Here is a 27,013-nt window from a genome sequence, read left to right as displayed (position 1 = left end):
TATGGAAATATGTCTAGTCATTAGGCAGTTTTTAATGACTTTCATGGTCTCAGGCATTTTCCAAGTCTGAGAGACCTAGACTTAATGTGAGTAAAACTCATACAGATGACTACAAAATTATATCAAGAGATAAGAACCAATCAGGTCCTAGGGGTAGCTTTGGTTTTTTTTTTTTTTTCTGGGGAAAACTAATCTTTATTGTACAGGAGAACAGGAGAAGTGTGGGTTAATATTCCACTCCAACTAATAGAACCATGTCTCTTTATCTCCTAAAATTACTTGATTCTTTATCTGACTACTTCCTTTAAAAATTCTGTTGGAATAGCAGAAAGGATCCTGTAATCAATACACTAACTCCTTCAAAATAAGGAAAAAATTATTCTACCCTGTATTTATTCATAACTCTAATCCCTTTAGGAGATAGGGAAGGTAATATTAATTAGACAAGAGAAATTTCTGATTACAAATGTATTTACTACCTTTAATAAATTTTTCCAAGCTTAGTTTTTCTTCTTTTTATATACTAAAGGGAAAAGTTTGGAAATGGGTTTAGCTGGAGAAAATATTTCTTTATTTTTTTAGTTGAACTAAAAATGAAGTTTTTTATGCATTTACACAAGACCAATATTCTCTCCCTTTAAATCCTACCTATTGTTCCAGGTAGCTAACATCCCAACTTGCCCAGTGTTTTAGGCCACATTTGAACTAAAGTCTTTCTGACACCAGGCCAGGTGCTCCATCTATTGCACCACCTACATGCCTTTTTCCCACACAAAAAAGGGAACTTTTTTTCCCTCTCATCTTTTGTTGTCTTTACAATTCAATCAGTGCTTTTCCTTATCTTTCTATATATCTCATATGCATAAACAAATTATAATCTTATTAAAGGAGAGATTGTGTTTCTGTATAACCACAAATATAAAATATCAAGACCTTATATATAATATGATCTGAATGAGTAATTGTTAAAGTTAAAATAAAATCACTGAAAATAAAGATAAGGTCTAATTGTTAAGTCTGAATAATTATTGAATATATAAACCCATGTAATTTGGTGAAATTCATGGCTAAAATGCACTGAATCTGGTCATATAAATGCAAATTTCTTATTTTAGTCCATTCTCAGGACTGATTCATTTCTAAAAGTTTTTTTTAATAATCTACTCAATTTCCATTTCTTAATTAAGTCCTATAATAATAATACTTTAGATTTGCATAGCAACTTTACTACTATAAACTTGAAGTTCTTATACTATTCTTAACTTGGCCTCTTCTTTATTAGTGCTCACATATCACTGTGTTAGATAATTTGGTAATGTGAATAGACATTCATTTAAGAGCTAATTTAAAGCAACAGAACTCAATTCTCTTTTGAAAAAGTTTGGATTCAAAACCATGTTTTTAGAAAAGAGCTTATATTCTTTTGGTAACCAATGACCTTTTTTTCTGCTAATGAAACATGTAAGAATATTAATTATTGTTAATCTTAAAGTGAAATTTTAAAAATTATTTTTAGTTACCCACTTAAGAAGAAAGTAGCCTAGGTGTGATGACATTAAAGATAGCCAAAAGTTATCAGTTTTTCCCTGATTCCAGTGTTTCTAAAACCTTCCTTGAGATTTGTGTAACCTCCAGGGTAATTTGCATAATTCTAGCACTAGTTGCCAGAGGTAATCATGAAATATTCCAGCTTCTCCCTATCAGTGGCATGGGAATTAATGAGAAAGTATACTCCCTAATGAAAGGGATTTAACTTTTTATTCACTTTGCTATTCTGTTCTAAATAATGGCTTTTTTATTTCATTTGTAGCTCTTGGTAGAGGATGCACTGGATGGGGGCTCAAATTATATTTGTATAAATACCCCACATTGAATAGGAAAGTTATGTAGTCCCCATACCACAGTTAAACCTAATGGTTGTTTTAATTAAAATTAAGGAAAGCAATTGCTTTATGCAATCAATATATCTTGGTCTTAAATAATGAATAATAAATACTATAAAGTGGTCATATGAATTCAAATTAGCACTATTCAAAATCATAATTAAGCAAAATATCTTCAATGATTTCAGTCTAATGGAAATATGCAATATGAATTCAAATAATGCAACCATATAATGAAATTCATTATTAATACTAATTGGAACCTAGTTGTATATAATGATTTCCACCAACAATTTTACCTACAACAGAAAGTTCTTTTGAATACGTCCTGAAATACATAGTGACAAAACGTAATGGAAGCATGAATTTTGTCCTCATAGGATCAGATTTCCTTTCTATAAAATATATAATCACTTTACAGTCATTCTCAATGAATTTTATCTGCAATTTTCTAATATTGAAATTGAAGGTACAGATATATTAAAGAAAACTACAAAACGATTACATAAAAAAAAAAAAAAAATGGAGAATAGGAAAAGTGTCACAATACTAAAGAGCAAGTGTCTTTGTTTTACAAAAAAGGGAAATAAATAGAATCTGACCAGCTAGGTAGCAGTGGAAAGAGTGTTGGCCTTGGAGTCTGAAGAACCGGAATGTAAATCTGACGTCAGACATTTACTTAATCGTGTGACCTTGAATAAGTCACTTAACTCTGTTTCCCCTCAATTCCTCATCTATAAAGTGAATCCGAAAAGGGAACAACAAACATTTCAGAATCTTTGCCAAGAAAAGAAAAATGAGTCATAAACAGCTGGACATGATTAAACAACATTAAAAATAGACTCTATAGACCACCCAATTAAGATTTACTTTGAGTAGTAGGAGGAAAATAAAAATATATTTAGTGAACATCTAAAAAGAGAATCAAAGAAGGGTCATGACCACCAAGACCTGGTGATGATAACCTTTCATCCATTAGCTCTAGAAAATAGCATATCCCAAGGGTAGTAGGCTGATTTTTAGGCCTGCCCCTACTGCCATTTTTTAAGGGACCACCCCTGTAGAAAAATAATTCTCCATATTCACCATCCCTGGCACTACTATCAACTGAAAGCCACTTAAAGGAAGATGTGGAGTCTGTCTCCTTAGTAGCCACAGCTACTGAAGAAAAAAAAGACATTTTCATTACTAAAGTCCTGGGCACTATCAAATGGCTCAAGATCAGAAATGGATGTGGTTTTATTAAAGAAAATGGATCTAAAGAAAATGCAATATTGTTTGCTTGTTGCTGCATCCAAACAACCATAATTTCTCTGTAACTGAAATCTATTTGTGCTATTTCCTCCTATTAGGTCCTAGCCTCCTTGAGATAATGGAATGAAATGCTTTGCATATTGTAAATGCTCAGTAAATTTTATTAAATGAAGCAAATGTGTGTTCACTGACTAGGTCATGTCAATCTAAATTCATTTCCTTTTTTTTTTTTTTTTTTGGAGGGGATTACTAAATTAATAGATGAGGAGAAATATGGTTTGTTGTTGTTGTTCACTGATATCCAGCTCTTTATGACCCCATTTGAGGTATTTTTTCCCCTGAGGCATTTGGGTTAAATCACACAGCTAGGAAGTGTGAAGTGTCTGAGAACATATTTGAACTTAGGTCCTCCTGACTTCAAGGCTGGTGCTCTATCCACTGCACCACCTAGCTGCCTCATTTGAGGTGTTCTTAATAAAGATACTAGCTTGCATTTCTTTTTCCAAATCATTTTACAGATGAGGAAACTGAGGCAGAGTTGAGATTTGCCCAGGTTCAGAATTATATAGGTAGTCTGAGATGAGATTTGAACTCAAAAAGATGAATTTTTCGGACTCCAGGTCTTGTGCTCTAACCACTGGGCAACCTAGCTGCTCCTTGTTGGATAGTTAACCCATATTTTAATGTAAGGTGTTTCATGATATTTTTGTTGGAAAGTTAGAGAAATATGGGCTAGTTGAAAGCTCAAGAGAAAGGAAACCAGTATTTGATAAGCATAGTTCCAGGTACTATGCAAGTGCTTTATAAGAAAAATATGGAGAGAAAAAAAAAAGAATCATACGTGAAATCTCTGATCTCAGATCTCCAAAGCTTGGAGTTTTGTATTGATCTTTGAATTGATCTTTTTAAAGATTACAATCCATTCAGCATATTAGTTTTAAAGCTTATCTGCTTTCCTTGAAAACCACATTCCTGCTCTGTGCACTTTTTATTGACCCTCATCATTTTTTGATGCTTCATTTACACTTTTACCATTATTATTACCCTTTTCTCTACTTCTAATAAACATTTTCAAGTAAAATAAGTCCATATATTGGCCATATCTAAAAGTTTGTTTCATTTTTCACCTCCAGTGTATTTCTTATTAAGGATTCTATGTCAGTTTGGAAGTGAGATGGCATAGGAATTTGTGTTAGGGCAGTGCTGCTTAAAATTTTTATCAATGACTTGGAAAAAAAAAATAGATAGTGTCCTTATCAAATTTGGTTAAGTACTAGAGATATAATTAGAAAAGTAAGACATTCCAAACTACTGACAGTTAAGAAAAACAATAGAAAATGAATAATTGAACTAACTTTGGCATAGACAATCACCTTTTCCTGTGGAATGTTAATTAATATAAGAGACAGGATAGGGATAATAATAACACCTACCTCCCACAGCTGTTGTGAGGATCAAATTAGATATTTGTAAAATTCTTATAGAACTTGTATAAATACATACATACATATATGTATGTATGTATTCATATATATATAATAAAGTAAATAAATATAAAATTTTAAGGAATTGATATAATTACTACTATATAAATGCTAGCTTGTATTTATCTACATAATAAATATTTACATGTATACCTTTTTTCTTATTGCTATCAAATATTTTTGAGAATAATCTACATACCTATTAAGGACATCCATTATGAAATATGAGAAAGGAATAGGTAAATATGTAAGTATAGATATATGAATATATGAATGTATATGTTTATATACACATATGGTGATATATATATAGAACGGACGACAAAGGTCTAGAAGAGATCTTAGTCAGCAGACATTTGATATCCTTGCTAAATAGAAATAGAAGAAGTGGAAGCCAAGATAATATCAGTTTAAAAATCCAAACTTATTTGCCAAACATTATTGAGGGGAATGTGGAATATTATAAACAGTATCAACTTACATAAATATAAACAGTGAAAGAAAAATAAATTTATAGGAAGTTTGATAAGAGTCCCAATTAAATCAGATTGTTCTAATTTAGAGATGAAATTAAAAGGAAGAAAAGAAACAAATAAAAATATATCAACATTTTTATTTTAAAATATTTATCAATGACTAGAGAGCCATTATACTTGGACTCTAACATCATAGTTCCTTACTGTTTCATGAGGAAATAGAAATTACACTTTAAAAATAAAGGAAGAACACCTAGTCCAGATTGAATATAACCAAAGGAGGTTCATGAAGGGGTTAACAAAATTTAAGGGGACATTGAAGGACTTATTCTCAAAATATCTGCAAATGGAGAATATACCAAACAATTAGGGAAAACTATGTTAAATTACTACCTCAAAAGGTAATCAGTAATATCAATTAACCACCAACTTGTAGCCCTTCTTTCTCACTTTTATAAACTATTTTAAAGAATAATCTATATACTTAACAAGGACATCCTTTATAAAAAGATGAGAAAGAAATGAATAGACTTTCACAAAGGATATTCTGAAGATTATATCTTTACAGTCACATAATTTACAGAAATTTAGAAAGCACAAGACTCCTCTATTAGATGACTTACAAAATAAACATCTGATAAGGTAAACACAATGTGTCCTTAATGGTTCTGCTCAATCAAGATGTCTATCATATAATGCTAATATTAACTCATTTGTTCAATAAGCAAATATCGAGAAGCTATAATCACCTAATATGAACCAGGCACTAGATTAGGTACTAAAAAATTGAGACACTTACATTCTATTAGTGGGTATTTTAGATTTCACGCACATTGCATCCAAATGCATACTTAGGATTTTAAAAAGCCTTTGTCAATGAGGCATATAATTAAAAATAAAAATAAAAAAACTTTTACTAAATACACTTAGCAAGGATATAGACAATAATTTGATAGATAACATAGACAGACAAGTAAAGCTCTTCAGGTGTGCATACAGATCAATAACAATAATAGCTCATGTGAGAAGAAACAATGTCAGTCCTGAAGAGCTACACTTCCTCCCCAATACTGATTTATATTGGAGTTTCCATTCCTTTAGCCTATTCTTGTTCAGATTCTCCATGACTAAGGGCTCTTAATACAGTTTAAATTAAGACTATGCAGCCTAAGCAACCTCTAAACACAGAACTGATACAGAACAAGTAATGCCTAAAACATTATATCCTTGGATTTTATCCTAGCATGATCACTCCAGGATTAAGATTAAAATTTGTACCCTACAGAACATCACAGGATCCCCTCAATAAATTCCAGGATTATTCAAAAGAAATTGACCTATTGTTCCCCATAAAATAAATTAGATGAAGAATACCTACTTCCTAGATTATGATAAGTAGTTAAATGAATACTTCATTGATTAAGTTTTTCATTTTGTACCTCTTAGATATACTCTACAGATAGGTAATAAATGACAGTGAATTGAGTAATAATAAAATATTAATAATATTTTTATAGATCTGTTACAGTTTGATAAATATTTTACACAGGATATACTCATTTATCCTCCCAACGACCCTATAATGAATGTTGCATTTTAGAAATCAGGAAACAGGCAAACAGTGATTGAGTGACTTGCCTACTGTCACACAGCTTAGTAAGTGTCTGAGGCAGAATTTGAATAGAGATTTTCCTGATACCATGTCCAATATTTTATCAACCACCCCATCAAGCTACCAAATAAATTGTTAGGTTATAGATAGGAATTATTGAAAATACCAATCACAAAAACAAACAAAACCATCTTTTCAAAGTCAATATTCTCCCATAATGCTATCTATATAGTTGTGAATTACCTAGCACCATGAAAATAAAAATTTCAGCTAATCTTTTAATAGGAATGGTAGATATAAGTAGGCTGCAACATATTGCCAACAATGATCTTCATGGGAGAAGTGGCTTAAAAGATTATTTGAAGTACACATGCATTCACTAAAGAAGATGGACTAGTGCTATAATTAGAGAACAAAAGAAAACTTATGTAGTATGAATGCAATCCTTGTATTCATGAAATATTTAAAGAACCAGAATAAGATCTCTATGGCCTTGGGATACATTCTTTGTGCAGAATTTATGGAAAATAGGTAGGGAATACCCATGGCTAAAGACTATACAAATGAAAAGACATTGATGTTTTGTCTTTTGTGTCAAATGAGGGGGTATCCTCACTGATGATATATATTATTTGAAGAAGCAATAATAATAATAATTGATATTTATGTAGAACTTCACAAGTATAAAGTAGTTTGAACATATGATCTCAATTGATCATTGTATCTGACAGCTCTGCAAAGTAGGCTAAAGAAATATTATCATTATTATTTTAAAAGAAGAGCTCAATAGGCTCAGAAAAGTTAATTGACTTGTTCAAAGCTCACACAGCTAGTTGATGTCAGAGGTAAAACCCAAAATCAGATCTATTGGTTTTAAGTCTAGAGATAGATTGTTACAAACTATGATGCCTTTTGTGTTGTCAGGCATATGCTGTAAGTTATTACAATACTATAAAAATTGTTGAGGTCATTGCCATCACCTCTTTGGAAAGCAATAGGTTCCCCCTCATTGGAGGGATTCAAGCAAAGACTGGATATATCAGTTATAGGGGAGATCACAGTAATTCTTGTTCAGATATAGGCTCTTTTGCCTCTGAGAAGTCTTTCAGCTCTAGATTCTGTGATTCTGTAACTTTATAGGTGGCTAAAGTCATCTTAGATGTGTTTGGACTAAATGAAGCTTTCCTTTCTCCTATCCCACAATATTTACATATGTTTAAATTAATAGCGGTTGTGTGATTAAAACAATTTAAATTTCTATAGCACTTCAAGGTTTACTCAGTGATCTTTATAACAACCCTCTGACATACATGGTTCAATTTACAAATTTGGAAACTGTGATCTGGAAAACTAAGTGATTGACTCAAAGCCACACCGAATAAATTGAATAAATGCCTGCTGAATTGATTTGGGAGAAAATATTTCTATCCTGAAGACTAATTTATTTAATGTGCCAGAGAGAATCCTGGAGAAATTCTTACAACAAAGGGTTAACTCAGTGGAATTGTTAAGACAATGCTTATCTAGCCTTATCATGGTGTTTAATAGTTCTCTAGTTCAGTACATGAACTTAGTAAACTTAATATAGTTCTACAAGATTGACACCTATTCTACAAGACTCACACCTACGATGATGTAATTATAATACAGTATATAAGCTGAGACTAACTCAGCCAGAGACATTCATCCCATCTCCCACCTTTGGGGTGGCTGGAGGCTAGAGCACAAGCCCTTCGACTCAGAGAGATCAGGTTCCTAGTGGCTCTCCTTCATTTCTCCACTGAAACCAGGTTCCTACTGAAGGCCCTCCAGAAAGCTGGCCAGGCCCCAAGTGAAAGAGACAGACTTTGAAGGAGAGAATAAAGAATTTGGACTTTATCCCTGGCTATTCTCGTGGTGATTACTCTGCTGAAACAAAGGCAGGTCCAAAGACTTCCAGAAAACCAACCAGGACACTACAAATTTCAATTTTAAAAAAGCAAAATATTCAGAGTAATAGAAAATTATTACACACTTTATTTCATTCCAGCACAATACTTTGAAATGGCCAAGCTGTCAATTTTAGAAAACGCTTGATAAATTGTTTTAAGAAACTGTTGGCACCCTCAATAATTTCAAGAAAAATACTTTAGCAGTTTATATTAAGGCCAGGGTACATTTTGCTAACGTATTAACTAATTTAAAATGAGTGTATGCCAAGTTTGAGGATTAGAGTAATTTTTAAAGAGTATCGAAATCAAACACTTCTATTGTGAACATCGGGCAAACTGTTTCAGACTTTGTACTCCCTTCATTTTTTGTTCAATAACTCTATTGAGCCAAATATGTCACTTGAATTCTGACTTATCTACTCAGTCTCAGCAACATAAAATAAACATGGCAAAGGCAAAGAACATCTTTGTTGAGAAAAAGAAGAATCACCAGTCTCAAAGTTATGACCTAATGCCCAGAAATTTGGGGTGTGATACTTACTCATTACCACAACAGGAATGTCATCTCAATGTGGTGCTGTGATGCAAGCAAAAGAAACATTTACTGAATTGAATTGAATGGAATGTAGTGTAGTGGGAAGATATTGTGTCACTAGGACTATCTAAAGATCTATTTAATGCTCTCAGTCTTTTCCTTTAGTTGCAACCTAAGAACATGAGAAATACAATTGGGCCTTTTCAAGTCAAGCTAACAAGCATTTATTAAGCATTCACAATGTACTAGGTACTGTGCTAAATCCTGGGAAAACAAGCAGAAAGATAGTTTGAAGATTATCTTCTGAGGAAAACACAGAATAAGGATCCAAAAAAGGGGAGAGGTATATTAAGGGTTCCATACATAGGTATGGTAGGAAAAGTGTGGAGAGTCATGATTGCAGTCTAGAAAGAAGATATAGATGACCTGAGAGTCCTTAAATTGAAGAGTCTTGGAAGAACCAGCCAATCAAAGGAAGAGGCTGCAGGGCTAAGGGTGTGAGAACTTTAGTGATAAGTGAGCTTCTAGGGTGAAGAGATTTCTCTGGTATGCATGATAAAGTCCAGCAAATCAGGAATGCAGCCTAGAGAACACTCATCTCAGGCAACTGGTCCCAGAAGATAAGGCTAGTCAAATACAACCAATTAACTTCTAGTTTCTTTGCCTTTGTGTTTTCTTCTTGATAACTTCTCTCCCTAGCCTCAGCAAATCAATATTATCATTTTATCATTGACATACTTCTCCCCCAAACAAGATTTGTTCTCTGATTCTTAAGTTACTTCAGTTTCAATACCTCTAGGATCCATGATTTTGTTTATGTGGCTCCCCTTTCCATCATACATTACCTGTACCTCTATAACCTACTGTAGGCGCTGCTGGGATTGAAAAAAATTAATCATTCTTGAGCCAACCTACTTCTTAAAGAATAGACACTTTATAAAAGGGCCTTCTATTCTAATCTTTGAATTTATGCACCATTGGCACTGTTTTTAAGAATTAGGAACATCATTACACCAGGAAAAGTCATGGAATAGGAATTTAGTGAAGATGATTAATTTAAATTTCACTAAAGTATACATGAAGACTTAAAATTTACTATTATCAGAGGAATTTTCACTTTAACAGTGATCAAAGGCTTAAGCTTAAAAAAAGACAAAAGCTCAGCTGGTAGGACTGCAGAATTAAGTCAGGAAATAGGAAAGACTGGGAAAAGGAAGAATTAGAACTCTCCTATCTTCCCCTTGCCCTAGCATGTACCCCTAGATTGCAGTGTACTCCAAAATAAATCTGCAGATTTGAAACTGTCTTGTCAGTTCTACCCTCAAATTTTCTGCTCTCTTCACTTGATACTAAAAATTAGGGAAATGAGTTACTGATTGAAAAAAATATGATGCATCAAATCTCTTCTGTCTTAAGCTAGGATCCTCTCCTTGGTTAACAGAAACATTCTCAGAATATAAAATGTTTTAACTTCTACACTTTTCAGAAGGTGAGGATTCAAAAAACCTCAATTTCTAGACACATGAGAGAAAATCAGAATCAATATCAACTAAAGAATTGCAGAATTTTAGAGCCAAAATGAGCCTTGGAGATCATTTAGTCAGTTTTTTGTTTTTTTTTTCCCTCACTCCTTCCTATCATCATTTTCTTGATTAGGAAACTGGAATTAGGAAACTGGGACCCAGGTGAATAGGTATAGTACTTAGTCTAAGGTCACATGATAAGCAGAGGACCTGGGACCAGAACCCAAATCATATAATTTCACCTCCAATCTTCTTTCCATTATTTTCATTATATATTTCCATTATATCATTTTATAGTGTCCCCAGTTATTACAATAACCATATTACCTGAAGGGGGTTTCCTAAAAAGAACAAGACTAATCAATAATACACAAAACAATAGGCCTTTTATTTCAGAGAATTTTAACTAATACATGGGGAGATGAGGTTCTAAAGCAAAACACTGGAGCAGGGTGATAGAGTTGAGGGTAGGGGCAAAAAAGGGAAGGAAATAACTAAAACATATCTTGGATGTGTTGACCTTTAGGCTACAATAAAAGTAGAAAGAGGTCAGCAATGGTACTTCAATAAGGTCATTCAACTCAGCATACCTATGCCTAGGTCATAATCACCTGCATACCATGGTTGTTCCTGGAGATAGACAAAGGTTGTGGGTTTTATGGGAAGCAGGGGGAGGAAGGGAGTTCTTGCTCAGGCAAGTCTGGTTTCCTGTGTCTGATTTCATGGGCAGGGAAATGATAGGTATTGGCTAATAAGAGAGGCTTGAGTGAACCAAATAGGTAGTATAAGCACCTATGTATGTGAAAGCTTCTAGAAAATGGCAGAGAATGGATGTTAACAATAGTTGAGTAGTGGGAGGGGGGAAAAGGGAGGGCAAGGAAGTATATCCAGACCTACCTCTCCCAGTAGAGGAGGGAATCTATTATCACTTGCATTCCTAGGCATTCTGATTATGCTTAGAGACAACAACAGCAGATAGTTATAAATAAAAGATCTTGGTTCAAATCTTAGATCTTCTGAAGTAGTTCCAGAACCTCTTAATTCTGCCATTTCTATTTTTTGTGAAAAGACATAACTGAACATTCAGCACTCTTGAGTCTCATTTTCCTCATCAGTATAATAATAATTTTTGTCTTCCCTACTGTACCAGATTGTTATGAGAATCAAATTACATAATCCATATGAAAATGCTTTGCAATCATAATGAGTTATTTTAATCATCTGAAAATCCAGGAATGAAAATTAATAATTGTAAGCATAAGTATATAGTTAATAATTATATGATTAGTTGAAATTATTCCTATGATATCACAGGAAATCAAGGTGCTAGAGAGAAAAATCATAGAAGTGCTATCCAAATTGAACTAGAAAACAGCATATTTCTTAGAAGCTGAAATAAATTTTTGTGTCAACCAGAAAGTTATAGGAGGAATTATACATATAACATAATAAAGCAATCTTAGGCCTAAATTAGCTTTTACTTTTAGTAATGCCAAGGTTTGAAAGTCTGATTGTTTCACTATATTCTGGAGCCTACTTGAAAAAAGGGCAACGGTAAACAAATAAGGCACATTAGAATTCCTATCTGCTTAGGAGATCAAGAGAATGAAATGACACTGGAGTTATTTTTCAACTACCAGAACATTCTGGTGCTTTGATTTTTCATGCAAAAAGAGAATTCTGACATATCATTTTTCCAAGTTGTGCAAACACCACAAGGACATACAGAAATAAAATTTATTTTCACTGGTGAGCACAGGGGGAAAAATCATGTTACGAAACACCTAACTTGGCAATTCTAAACAGAATTATAGATTTTCTATAGGCAAAGCAAAAAGAAGAACTGAGAAATGATTGGATTAAAATGACTAATGGTTGAGCTATCAATTAATTTTAATTTTCTTTTACCTTATATTCATATAATATTTTACTTTTTTTTTTTCCAAGTGTTTTCTTGTAGATTATCTTGTTTCAATGATGCAAGACATTGTTGGTGAGGAAGATATGATGATTTAATATGACAGGGTCCTTTCCCTCAATGTATAATCTAGCAAGGAGCAAATGAGAAACATATAAATAAATATAATTCAAAGTAGGAAACAAAAGAGAACTAAAGAGTACTATAATAGCTTATAGAGGATATTAATCATTTCTTATTATTTTATCTGACTAATTTATCTATGACATAGATAAATGTAATGTTCTGTTGTCTCCAGAAACTGCCGATTGCTCTCTGGGAGGAGATCTGCTGTCTCAACTCAATCTCTGGGCCAGATTCTTCTTCCTGTAGAGAGCCACCAACTCTGACCTAGAGTAGAGAGACTCCTCCTCCTTGTTCAGTGTTGCTTCTTTTATCCTCCCAGAGAATGCGTGGAATAACTCAGGGGCTTCTGGGAAAAAATACCTCAACCAATGAACTTGCTCCTCTTAAACATGCAAGCTCCTCCCCAGAAGTTCAAAGGGGTAAAACTCCCCCCAAAGGCTGGAACTAGAGAATTGTTAAGTACCGACTTAGCACCTAGTAAGAACCTCATTATCTCATTAGCACTTAGGAAGAACCTAACAGATAAAGGCACCTATTAATAATAAAAATAACAATGTATATGGTGACGACTCTGTGTCAGGTACTGTGTTAGATGTTTACAAATATTAACTCATTTGATCCTCACAATAACCCTGATTTGACCTCTTAGTCAAATGTGATTGTAAATATTTGGAATATCATTTGTAAAAGTCTGCTTCATCAAGAATGCCTTTAATGAGTCTGTTGATTATTCTAAAATTTTTGGATAGATAAGAAAGATAGGTACAAAGTAGTCATGGATATTCTTTTAGTTGCTCCAGGTGGTAGTGGTAGGGTGGAATTAGTTCTGAGATTTTTCTTTCTCCATACCTTTAGCATCCTCTATTCTTTGCACCTTGAGAATTGAACCCTTAGTGCTGTTATTTTACCTTCATCTTAGACCTCCTCTATCTAATTCATCTGCTTTTCTCATATTTGCTTTTTTCAGTACTATTTCCTCTTCCTCCAGCAGTCTTGAATGTACATGTGATTTAAACATGTAGGAATTAGTTATAGAAAGCTTTATATACCCTTACCATTTTTTGTTTGCTTGCCATTTTCTTTCTAGGCTTATCCTCAAATGGGTCTTTAGCCAAGTTTTATTTGTTTTTCTCTTCATTGCTCCTTACTGTTTTAAGAGACAGCCTTCACAATGTTTCACAATCCTTCTCAGCAAGGTTTTACAGAAAAATTTACATTGTTTGTATTGGTTTATTAATGTATTTAATTGCATGCCTTATCTTTGTCACATTTTTTAGTCTTATAGGTCAGTATTAATTTTAATTCTTCCTCTAATAATTCAATGGTCTGATTATACATACACAACTCAAAAATGACTTTTAAATCAGCATAATTTCCTTTTCAATTTCATTTTTTAATGATACTATTTGGTGTTTGCCATATCTGGTGCTTGTTAATTTTCTTGAAGTATTTATGATATAGGAATAAGGCTTCTACGTAGCCTTCAAGTCTTTGATTTAATTTCTTACTCCCAAACTATATTTTCAAGCTTTTTTTTTTCTGTCATTGTCTTCATATTTTCTCTCCCTTGAATTGAAGTCACAAATAGCAAAATTTAAATTGAAAGATCCTATTGAGTTTATCATAGTTTGTTGACACAGGTGCTAACACACACAGTTTATAAACTGTGATTATTTTCATGATTTCCTTTTTTCACATATTTATCAGAAGCGCTGAATTAAGAAATGATCAAATATCAAAATTGTGTTTCTTTTTGTCTTTGGATTCATGATAAAACCAACCCCATTGTTTTTCTAAAGAGAGCCTGTGAATTCTTCTATTTAGCTACAATTTCTGTCTTCTAGTTTGGGTTATGGTGATAGTGTTATGACAGTCGTGACTTAGTTCCTCCAGTAGTTTAGTTGTTGGTCATTAGATAAGACTTACATTTAAAGAAAAGCAAAATGAATATTTTAGATGGTTTAAGAACTATGAAATCCTTAACACTATCAACTTTTTACTTTTTTTGATAACATTTTGCCATCATAACTGCAGAGAAGGTGGTGGTGATGATGTAGATGGGAAAGGAGAAGAAGGAATAAGATTGAGGATTACTGTATTTTGCATTTCCTTTGTTTCATGGGTTTCCATGACTACCAAGTCACAGACTACTAGTGGTGACCCTCTCCCTAAATAGCTAGGTTGTTCCTCTAAAAGTAGTCTATTCCCTTATTTAGTTTAATTTTTTTAAACAAATAATGTCACAAGTAACCCTTAGAGAACTGAAACTTTTAACTTGTCTCCTAGAATCTTGAGTTTTATTTAACCAATCTTTAACTTAAAGATTAAAAAAAAAAGGATAAATTTTCAAAATTTATCTCTATTTCTTAGGCTCTTAGTAATTGTAATACTAAATAAAGTACAGCAAGAAGGTGTGACCAGAGAAGAATAGAAAGGAAGCATAACTCTTTCTCTTTGGAAAAGGGAGATTAAAATTATTAATCTTATTTTTGATGACATTATTCTTATTCTTATTATTAGGAGAAGAAGGAGAAAGGAAAAAAGGAAAAAGAGAGGAGTGTTTTTTTTGGGGCCTCAGCTTTCTGCAAAAGTAGAGTCAAGATTATATGGTGTCCATGAAAGGTATCAGAATAGTTCTGAGTTGAGAGGAATAGGTAACAATGACTTGTGGTGAGTTAAAGCAGGCCTTATAATCTGGTCTGAATCCTCCCGAAAAACCTTAATTTTGGGAGATCTAACTGTCACAAGGATAGTGTGGAAAAGATTTTACATACAAGACTCTTAGACAGAATGTAAGACACCTGGAAAGATGTTCATAAAATAGGATAAAGTAGCTGCTGCTTTTAGTGAACTGTTAGACACTAGAGAGACTTTCCAAATTAACAGAGATTCCAAATTAAAGATGTAGGTTACTGTTTGCAAAAATATCCTATTGTGATTTGTGAAGACTACAAATTTTTAACTAGGTCAGGGGAGGGGAGACAATATAGAAGTGTGACAAGGAGAAACCTAGTCAATGTTAATATTCTTACTGATTCCACATTTGAAGCACTTTTAATAGTGACAATGTCTCCTTTAAAAAACACTCACTGATCACTGACCTCATACTGAGGATGACTGAGTCACGACTAGCCATTCACCTGAGCCATTCCTTTCGGTTGGCTTTAAAAGGACGAAAAAACCACAGAGCTCTGGGATTTAAAAGAATTAGAGCTGGTAGACTAGATAGGAAATGGGCTATAGAAGCTTAGTTCCCAGGAGGATTCTGGGAATATAACTGAATAGATCAGTAAATCTTAAACTCTTCAGATTTCACTCACAAACAGAATTTACGCCTCAGGGGGAACATAGACTGATTAAAATAAACAAACAAACAAACAAACAAAATACCCTAAGAAGACTTGGAGCAGAACCAGAGGCCTCCCGGGACAATCCAAGAAGATCTGAAGAAAGACTTTAGGCCTGGGATTAATCCATGTAAAGTGAAAATACTTCTCTGCTGACAAGCAGAAACATCAAGTGGGGACCTCTGAGGTGAGCTGGGTATGGCTGAAATCAGCAGGAACCACAGAAACCTTTCCCTTCTGGACAGTGTGACAAGTATGACAAAAAATATGGCTAGTAATCATTGATCTTAAACAAAGTCAAAGATCCAATCAAGAGAAAAATCTACATTATATGTCAGCCATACTAATATTGTTTTAAATGTATGTTTATATATGGACAAATGCATGTATGTATATATGTGTATGTCTGCCTGAGTATATGTAGATATATATCCTTATAGCTCCATGTATGTGTATGTAGTTATATGTGTATGTGACTAGGTCTGTGGGTGAGGGTGAATGTGTGTATATATGTGTATATGTGTGTGTGTGTGTGCGTATGTATGTGAGAGAGGGGTATATGGGTGTATGTGTGTGTAAAGTATGTATTTATATACATATACATACATACATACACACACACATATCTGTTAACTATAGCCTGCAGGGGGGGAGGATGAAAGAGGAGAAAACAATAAAATTTAAAAAGCATGCAGTAGAGAACAAAAGAACAACATACAAAGAAGCAAAGAAAATACATATAACTCATAAATATAATTTCTTCTATTATTATATATCCTTTCTTGAGCCGGCAATTTATTGTTATTCATTTTGAATCCTCCCTGATGTTCTGCTGTGCACAATGCAATGTTGTTTTGTTTTGTTTTCTCTTTTTTTCTAGTCTGGGTTTTTTTGTTTGTTTGTTTTTTTCTGAGGCAATTGGGGTTAAATGACTTGCAGAGGGTCACATAACTAGGAAGTTGTTTTTTTTTTTTTTTTTAATAAAATAAATTTAAAAAGAAGCTAAATTCCCTAATCTAGAAGACCATGTGTCTATAAGAACTACAGAAGAAAGTATATGCACTAAGCACTACATGGTCCTAGGAAGAATTACATGGCCAAAGAGATGAAAACTGCTACAAGAAGTAAATAGAGATATCCTTAGAGAGGAGTTCCGAGACAATGCTGAATTCCTGAATCAATCTGAATTGTGGGATCAAGAAAACAAGGAAGGTAAGGCTCCAAGAAGGGAGCTAAGGAACAGTAAAAGGTAGCACCACTTTGTATACAACAAATGTGGCTTTCTCCTTTCATCTATACTGTAAATTTTGTGAACGAAATTGGTTCAGAGGAAAGGAATTCCCTTTTCTTTCCAAATTTCTTTCTGTAGGGAAGCCTCAGCTCTAGAGAACTGTATAGATCCCTGAGAGAGGTGGAGCTTAATAGAGACTATTTAAAAACTCTAATAACTTAATGAGTCCTTTGTGTTTGAGTTTACTGTCAAAAGAGATAAAAACATCCTATGTTCCATATTTTGTTAGCCAAAGAGTTTTCAGGGGAGATCATCATTAACCCTTTTATTAAAAATCTAGACACAAACTATACTCAATGTTCCTAGAGAAAACTCTGGGTAGGGACTCAAACTATTCACCAGGACAATTTGTGAAGTGATCCCAATCATGAAGGCCATGAATGTGGCCTGTGCAATTTTGGTACTATAGTTCTGGGCCACTTATGGATTTTTTTTATCCTATTTAATTTTGTTATTTTCCATTCTACACTAGTTCTACTCCCCAGTTTCCATCAATGACAGAAATGAGGAACTAGATTTAGAGTAAAGGAACTGGATTAAGAATGTGACTTTTGCTATTTTACTAGATGTGTGACCTTGAACAAACTACTTTTGGGACCCCAGTTTTCTCATTTATTAAATGAAAGAGTTAGATCAAATGATCTTTAAGGTCTTAAATTTGTAATGCTAAATCATAATCATGGTATATGTATGGTCCAAGGCCAAAGCTCTGGATTTACAAGGGTTTCATTTTGTAGGATTGTCATACAAATCTTTTTGGTTTATGTCCACATCCAAGCTTTCTCTTAGGAACATCAGAAATTGACTTCTGTCTAGTTCTGAATTACAATTTTCCAGGTTTAAAATCTTAAAATAATTAATCACTTTTTTTTATTTCTTCACTTCCTTAACAACTTACTTTCTACCACTTGCCAAGTCTTATCATTTATCCATAACAGTATTCATATAACTATATATCATTTATGCAAATATCTAATCTAGGTTATAGAATGCTTTGAGATCACACTTTTCAAAACAGGGTTTTTATCTCCCCCCACCCTCCATGCTCAAAAACAAGAGTGGCTTTCCATTGCTATAAAACTAGAGACCAAACTATTCCTATTGGCTTTAAAGGTTATCCATAATAAGCTAATTTCACTTCCCTCATCCAATTTATATTATACTATGGGCAATTTCCTAGGCATATAATGGTGCCAGAAGGAATGTCTTTTCACAATGATATTAACATATAACCAAATTTCACTGTAAAATAGCTAATCCTTTGTAATATTGGGTGACTTTCCTTTCTGTCACAATAAGCAAGTCTAAAAAAGTTTCTCTCTCTCTTTTCCCTTTCTGCCCCGCTCTATTGCTCTCTCCTTTTCCTCTCTTCTCTGTTTCTTCTTTTTCTTTCTCTGTCACCATATTTGTAAGCTTCAGGTTATCCTTACTTGAACTTTCTTTAGGTTTTCCTTATATGTCAATGTTACTCTTCTGCAATTATTTTTCTTTATGTGTTCCTCCTTTTAAGAGTCTTTTTAAAAATTTGTGCTAATTTGTTTCCTATACATTTACATCCCTCTTTTTAAAATACCCTTTTCCCCCATGACTTGTTTATAATGTCATTGTCAAATTATTGCTTTTGTTTATAATGTCATTGTCAAATTATTGCTTTTGAGAGCAATCCATTTCCCTTAAGCCTCCTTTTATGGATTCTATAGACTTCTGGTTGCCACCAGAATTAAGGTCTCTTCTTACTTTTTTTTTTTTTTTTTAAATTATATAGTGGGGCAGCTAGTTGGTGTAGTGGATAGAGCACCAGCCCTGGTCTCAGACACTTAACATTTCCTGGTTGTATGACCCTAGGCAAGTCACTTCTCCCCAATTGCCTCGGTAAAAATAAAAAAAAATAAAAAAAAAAAGCTTTTTTTTTTTTAATATTAGAACTTAAGTTCAAATATTGGTTACAGTATTTGCTACTTTTGTGACTTCAAGCAAGTCACATAACTTTTATGATTCATCTACTACTAACCTTGAAGGGATGATAGAAATGGTAGTTATAGCAATGCCTAAGAAATTATCTCTTTGATATTAAATAGTATCAATACAATTTTTATTCCAGGATGAAATTAACCCATTATTCAAGATGTCACTGAGCATAGACTGTTTTATAGCTAATTCTTTTCATGTATATAATATTTAGATTTTTTAATAGGTATATGTAATATGAAAATTATTGATTTAAGATTTTTAATCTCATTTTACAATTTCTCTCCTACAATTTCCTCTGGATGGCTTGTCTTGTTTTTTAGCACCTTCTTATTTAATATTATTTGTGAATTTCATTAACAGATTGTTTTAACAGATGTTATAAAAGAACAGACTTAACACTCACTCTTGCTATACCCCAGGACACCTCTAACTAGATACTGACACAGTTGCATATTGTCACTTTGTTGATTTGCAGCTGGTTTTCTACTCTCCTGTCAGTATCATTCAAATCTAAGCCAAGTAATTCAGAAGCTCTAAATAAAGTAAAGCACCATATAAGAGGCCAAGAGGAAAATTAATTTAGAAAAAATAAACATAGACAAGGAAAAGATTGTGCAGTCAAGGCGTGAGCACACACACAGTGCCTGGTAGAAAAATCCTCCAAATATTGGAAACATGAAGCACATTGGGAAAAAAGTAAATTAGAAAATCTAATGGAATTTCTTTTCATTTTTCAAGATGGGAGCTTCACTTAAACATCAGCACAAATTTTAAAATACTATGCAAAGGAAAAAATATATTTTACATTATTTTAAAAGAAAAAAAATCAGCCTTTCTGTTGAAAATATGTAGTGAGACCTTCAAAAATATTTTTTGAGGGACTAAATATAAACTGCTCTAATCCAGAATTTCTCAAAATGGAGATTGTGACACAGGAGATTGTGAAGGCAAATATTTATTAGGAATCTAAAATTGTAGACTGGTACTAGAAGAAGTATCAAAACTCATAACACAACTCTCCTGAGGGTAGCAGAATTGATTAAAATGTAATTGGAAAATATTTTTAAAATAAACAAAATACAACATGGATAATATATTTAAAATTAAGTCAACATATGGCTTGAAAGGATCTTTATTTTCAGATTAGTAGTCTGCATTTCTATTTGGCTTGATATGACTTTAGTAGTAGTATACTAGGTATTTTTCTGCTTACAGTAGTGCAATGTATCTGAAAACAACTAGAGAAAAATATAAGGCAGCAGTTAGATTCTGGTTCCTCATTTGGTAAAACTCTAAGAAGGAAAAAAATCTGACTACATTTTGTAGTTGGGGGAGATTAGACATTATGTGTGCCCTGAGAGGTGTTATTTCATTACCTTTCCAAGAGTCAAAGAGATACTTTATTCCTCTGGTCCACTATTCTCAACTCCTGCATGCAAGGGTCTCCCATAGTTACAAGCAATAGCTCGGTATTTTCTAATGTGTTTCCTTCCCTCCCTTACTGTGTGAATTCCCAACCTTAATCCTCTCCTCTCTATTCTGCCCCCTCCTCCACAACATACACAATGGTACTTGGCAAATTTATATAAGGATGAAAACAAGTGTAAGAGAATTGAAATAGTTTTCAGAATAGATGTTAAGTGAAAAAGTGTGTTGTAGGCAAATTAATGACATGAGTAGCCTTTTCTTCAATGCTTCTTATCATCCCTTTCTTTTCCTCCTTCCCTTCTTTAGGTCCTTTCCCATTTCTACCCAGTGTCAGTATTTTTCTTCTGCCAATTACACCACAGTGAGAAAATTTATATAAAAATCTAAATTCTTAGGGACTTAATGTTTCCTCTCTCAAAAGGATTTTCATTAAAATGAGAAGAAATGTTTGTATGTAGAGCTTAAACCACTTGAATGAATCAAATGCTGGTGTAATTTCAGATATATATATATATATTTTTTTTTTCCTTTTTTCTGGTAAATGTTTAAGAACTCTCAAAAATGCAGTATTTTAAAAGGTAAAGCACTTTTAAATTTAATTAGCACAATTATTTCATTAAGTCTACAAAATAAGAAATCAAACCTTATTTGTAGCTTTGATTTCTGAGGTGTAAATGCTTATACTAAAAATTTAACAATTTGATCTTAGACCTAGGAAATATCTCCCTACCAAAAGGCAACTGCCCATTTTGCCCAAGCACCTCCCCTTTCCTACCAGTGTTATTTTTTTGGTTTTTATTACTAATGGAAAAATATCCTTTGCTATATAAAGAGGCTAAAAGTTTCTTTCAAGAACTTGTTGGGAAATTTGTAAAGAAATACTATGCAAAGAAACCTTAAGAATCAGTAATTTTGCTCGTGTTAAGTAATGTCTCAAGTGGCCTATACCTTTGGATATTATGGTAGAAAAATTCATTTTCCTACAAACTAGGTGATGAGCTTTTTCAAAATTAGCTAGGTTAGTCCTTGCACAATATATAGTCATCAACTGCTGGGTTCCGGCTCTAAGCCTTTCCACGTTGGTAAGACCTGCTAGAACTTGTGCTATCTGGCATAATGTTCAAGACCCCCTCTATGCCAGGATGAGGCATGGGAGAACTTGGTGGTGGTATGCAAAGATATCTTTCATTATTAGTTTTTCTGGCCTGTTTCAGCTTGCAAAGGTTGTTGATTTTCACTCTTCTATTTGTCTGTCCTGGCACATCCAATAGAATTTTATATGCCAACGCTTTTTAGGGCAGGGGTTAAGACAAACAGTTTAGTGTTTTGTCTGTGCTGCTGGTGCTCCCTTCCCTCCACCCTATTATCGTTATGTCGTCCTTAATCTGATCAGAAAGTCACAAAGAAATTGAGCATTATGAATTGAGAACATTGTCAACTAGTCAACAAGCATTTATTAAGCTGATACTAAATGGCAGGTACTATGTAGATATTACAAAGGGGGGGGCAAGTGGGAGGGAGTGGAGAGACAAACTAAACAAAAATCTTCCTAGTTCTCCAGGAGCTCAGCGTAATTGAGGGAGACAATGTACAAACAACTTTGTGGAAATAAGATATATAAAAGATTAATTAGAGATAATCAACAGAGACGAGCACTAGCTTTAGAGGTAACGTGGGGGAGGGGGAGGTAGGAAAAGGAGAAGGGGTGAGTTTAGCTGGGATTTGAAGGAAGCCAGGGAATGGAGGTAAGGAGGATAAGAATTCCAGGTTTGGGGCAATTTAAAATTATGGTCATTTAGAGTTGGAAGGGAATTTGAGAGATTATGTAGCACGAATCCCACATTTTACAGATTAGACAATCTAGGTTCAGAAAAGAAATTAATTTTGCTGCCAAAAGTTACAAAGGCAACAGGCATTTTGACTCTAGTACTCTTTTCCACCGCACGCTTTAGATCCTTTACGACCCTACCCCAACTGCAGTTTCTGCCTCCTGGAAGTTCCTGCCAAAATCATACCTTCTACAGGAAACTTCCCCCACCCTCTTTTAATTAAAGAGCCTTCTCCATTTGCAATTATTTGCATATTGTTTCCACTTTTCGTCTGAGCCTTTGTCAACAGCAGATTCTACACCATTCCTACTTTGCTAGCACTTAGCACAGTGCAGGGCATAAAGAGGTGCCCAATAAGTGTAGACTTCTATTCCCTTCCTAGTTAGCTTCTGATTTGGGGGGAAAGGGGGAATGTAGGAGTTCTAGGGAAATGTTTTTCGTATCCAATTTAGTATCGAGTGAGCCTGGAGACCACTGAATGTGACGCCCCAGTCTGGGTGCTCCCCGAAACCCACTTTGGGCTTCACATCCCCAAGCCACGCAACTCCTCCAGCGCTCCGGGAGGGCTCACACTTTTCTCTGTCCCCACCCCCTGCAGCCAGCAGCTAGCCCCAGGATGGGTCAGGGCGGCAGGGGCTGGCCGAGGCACTCGGAGGAAGTCTGGGAACAAAGCGGCTCGCGGGCCGTGGGCCCATTTGAACAATGCCTTGGAAGACGCGCGCCGCCGCCGAAATGAGGCGGACAATTCAGAGTGGCCGCTCGCCACGCGCCCGACTGGTAGGAGTCGAATAGAGCCGCGAACGCGCGCGCGCCCACCTCTTCCTTCCCTCTCCTCCCCCGCCCCTTCCTTTTCCTCCTCCCATCAGCTCCACTCCCGGGCTCTCCCCGCGCCCAAAGCTTTCCTTGGTGCGCCTGCGCAGACGCCTTCTTTCTTTTACTTTTTTTTTTTCCTCTCCCCCTCCCTCCCACCTTCCCTTCCTTTCCCCTTTCGGGATCCCCTCCCCATTTCCCTTTCTCTTCTCTCTAGTTCCCCTAACTGCGAAATCCAGGTTGGGAATCACGATTCGGGATTCTCCTCCGCGCTCTCTCCCGCCCCCAATCCTTCCCTCCCTCTTCTCCTCCTCTACCCTCCTTCCTCCCGCCCCGTGGAGGATGAAGCTGCGGCGGCGGCGGCAGCAGCAGCGGCAGCGGCGGCGGCGGCTGCTGCGGTGGGGGTGGCCAGAACTGGGGCGGTGAAGAGGTGGTAGTGGTGGCGGCTGCAGTAGCAGCGCTGGCTGCAGCTCAGTTTCCCTTCTTCCCGTACTCGTTAGTTAGTTACAGAGCTGGGAAGTTTTCTTTTGGGGGGTGTGTATCTTTTGTGTGCGTGAGTGCACGCGCGCGCGTGTGGAAGGTCTGCCTTTAGGGGCGTGTGCGCGCCTCGGCAGGGGGCTGGGGTCGCGGTCCTTTTTTTTTTTTTTTTTCCCTCCTCTCTTTCCGTAGCCGGTCAGGCCGCTCCGGGGCACCCGGGCTGCAGCCCCAGGGGCTCCTCGGGCCGGAGGGCGGGCGGGCTCCGTCCTTTTGTTGTTGTTTCCTCCGCGGCCCGGGGAGCTGAGGGGGGGCCGCCGGGGAGGGGCGGCCAGGAGCCGGGGCCCTGTGGCCCCCGGGGCTCCCGGACGGGCAGGGCCAGGCAGGGCCGGGCCAAGCGGGCTCCAACATGATGGCGGCCGAGGCGGCCGGGAGTGAGGAGGGCAGTCCAGCGACCACAGGGGCGGGAGGCAGCGGAGGAGACTCGGCCTCGGCCGCCGACCCCAATCCCTGTGCTGCTGTGGGTCGGGTCAGGACCCCGGCGGCCCTGCCCTGTCCCCCCGCCTCCTGCCCAGGCCTGGCTCACGGAGTTGGGGGCCCTGCTTTGTGCTCGGCTCTGGGAGGCGGGCCTGGGGCGGGAGGTGCTCCCGCTACCGTCGGTTCCTCGGGGGAGGCCGTCCCCTCCAAGGGCGCCCTGCTGCCCGCTGATGCCCCTGGTCTGGGGGGCTTTCCGCCTTTACCGCCACCGCCGCAGCAGCTGCCCTCTCTCCTGGGCGGTGGCCCAGGGACTGTGGACGAAGGCGACTCCCTGGATGGACCCGAGTACGAGGAGGAGGAGGTGGCCATCCCTCTCAATGCGCCCCCGACCAACCAGTGAGTCTGGAGTGGGGCGGGTGCCTTCGGGGGAGTGGGAGAATTCGTCCCCCTGAGGGGTTCTGTTACTCGCTTAACCCTCCACGCCTTATCCCGAAACGGACTATTTGGGGGGCAATTATGGGCAGAGGATGTAGGGACTCCTACATATAGAAATACTCCCGCTTCTTGGTGCATTTGACTCCTTAAGGAAGGTATAAAGTTTGAAAGGTTCCATGAGGGGGGAGATGCCTGCAGAGCAGAATAGGATATGAGACTCCCTCAGCCCCATGTGATAAGGGGCTCGGACCTGAGGTTGCCGCACACTTGATTGCTGAAACTCGGTTATCCTTAGTGAGGGTGATTGGGGGAAGGGTTGAAATGGGTTAATTATAGAAATAGCGTTTGGTGCTACTACTTTTAAAAAATTGGTTATTGAAACGATAACTTTTAAAAGAACGCCAATCTAAACTTCTGGACTTCAACGGAAACCTCAATCTGAACCGAATGTTCTATAAGCTAGACGTCCAAAGCTTGGGAGTGAGTGAGGCAGGGAAGGAGACTTATAATTTTTGAATTAGGAATAATTGAGGGAAGCAATGCCTAATATTCGTTTGGTGATTCAAATTTTTGAATGATATAGTGATTTTTTTTCTCAAAATTAATTCTTTTAATGATACTTATTCAAAGTACTTGTTGAATTTCGAAGAGAGGGAAAAAAGTTTATACTTCTTTTCAATAATTAAAAGATTGATAGATTGCAATAATCACATGGAAATCAAATTGGCAATCCCAGGAGAATCTTATTTTTGTGGCTGATACTGATAATATAAGCATTTTTAGTTTAATTGCCTTAACAAATTGTTTCATCTTCAGTTGAATTCTGAGTTTAAAGAGATGATCAGGAGTATAATATTCAAGCATCCTAAACTTTTTTTTCTTAAATAAATCTTATGTATTTAAATTTACACTTTTCGTCTTGGTAGACTAAACGTGTGGCAGAACCAAAATGATTTGGTTAAAAAATCTGTGCAGTTAAGTAATTGAGAACACATGACTTAGAATATTTTGATTTTAAGCTACTTAAGAAGAGTTTAACTGGATTATTCTTAAAATTAATTAGGAAAATATGTTGTAATGCACATCACACTAAAGCAGGATTCTTTTGGTCCTTTTTTGTGGGTGTGCATTCTGGTTTTTAGGGCAGAAAAGTAGAATTAAATCCTATTCATAAAGCCATGATAAAAAGTTCAGAGAGCAATTATAAGATCTAATTTTACTGTCTTAGGTTAGCAGGTATGTGTCCTAAATTTGTGTGATAGGAATAATAACTACTTCCCAACCATCTTTTTCAGTTTACTTTTTTCTGTCTGATTACAGTATTGATGACTTTATTAAAATGGGAAATGTTTTTCATACTGTATGATCAGTCTTCTTGATCAGCATCAATTTAAGTTGTCATTTTATGTACTCAGTAGCCTTCACAACTAATAATACACACATTATGAAAATTAACAGTACAAAATTGAGTTGTGCAAAGAATCTTTTTGCAGGGGAAGGGTCATAAGTATATAAAATTTGAAAAGCCCCATGTTTAAACAATGTTGAATCTCTTGAGAATTTACAGTTTTTTGAACATTGTTTCCTACAGAGATTTTGCAGTTTTCACTAAGTGATGTAAAAACAGGTTATTTATGGGATCATTTTTGAAAATGCTATTAAAAATTAGGTTTCAGATTATAGAGACATTAAGGGTTGTTTTTAAAGTGGCCTACTAATTTTGTAGTGATAAAAATTTTCTAAAAATTCACTTTGGTTATTTGCATAGTAAATAAGTGTTTCAAGAAATGAGTTCATTTATTATGAGTTTTGATAAGATTGACATTTGGTAAAATTCTTACTTTAGAAATAAAAATGTGATTTTGTAATAATAGGTCACATTTGTATAGCATTTTAAAAATATATAGTATTTTAAGGTTTACAAAATGCTGTCTTTACAGTTGATGTAAGTGCTCAAATATTTATTGGTTAAGTATTATTTTGTATAAGTTTTTTTTTCTGAAACCAAATTTTGAAATAATCTAAACTTGATTTAGAAAGAGACAAAGCAGCTGGAATCTTGCACATTTTATGCTACTGATCTCTTGAGATAAAAAGATATTTTTAATATTTCAGTAACTGCCCCTTTGGAAGGGAATGCAAAAACAGCTCTTTTATTAAGTATTATTAAATATTGCTATTGATTAACAACAATATACAGAATTTCCAC

General features: G+C 35.6%; 1 protein-coding gene across 2 annotated transcripts in view; it reads left to right on the top strand.

Annotated features, from left to right (window-relative positions):
• Window positions 1-24,162: 24,162 nt before the first annotated feature.
• Window positions 24,163-27,013, top strand: part of RASA1 (RAS p21 protein activator 1) — a 102,781-nt gene continuing 99,930 nt past the window's right edge. For both annotated transcript variants that reach the window (XM_074282137.1, XM_074282136.1), the window contains exon 1: window positions 24,163-24,765. In XM_074282137.1, the coding sequence (XP_074138238.1) occupies window positions 24,302-24,765 (464 nt within the window). In that variant the 5' untranslated portion in view covers window positions 24,163-24,301. The remainder of the gene's footprint in view (window positions 24,766-27,013) is intronic.

The sequence above is a fragment of the Sminthopsis crassicaudata genome, chromosome 1 (genome assembly GCF_048593235.1).
Source record: "Sminthopsis crassicaudata isolate SCR6 chromosome 1, ASM4859323v1, whole genome shotgun sequence".
NCBI lineage: Eukaryota > Metazoa > Chordata > Mammalia > Dasyuromorphia > Dasyuridae > Sminthopsis > Sminthopsis crassicaudata.
This window is presented reverse-complemented; position numbering and strand designations above follow the sequence as displayed.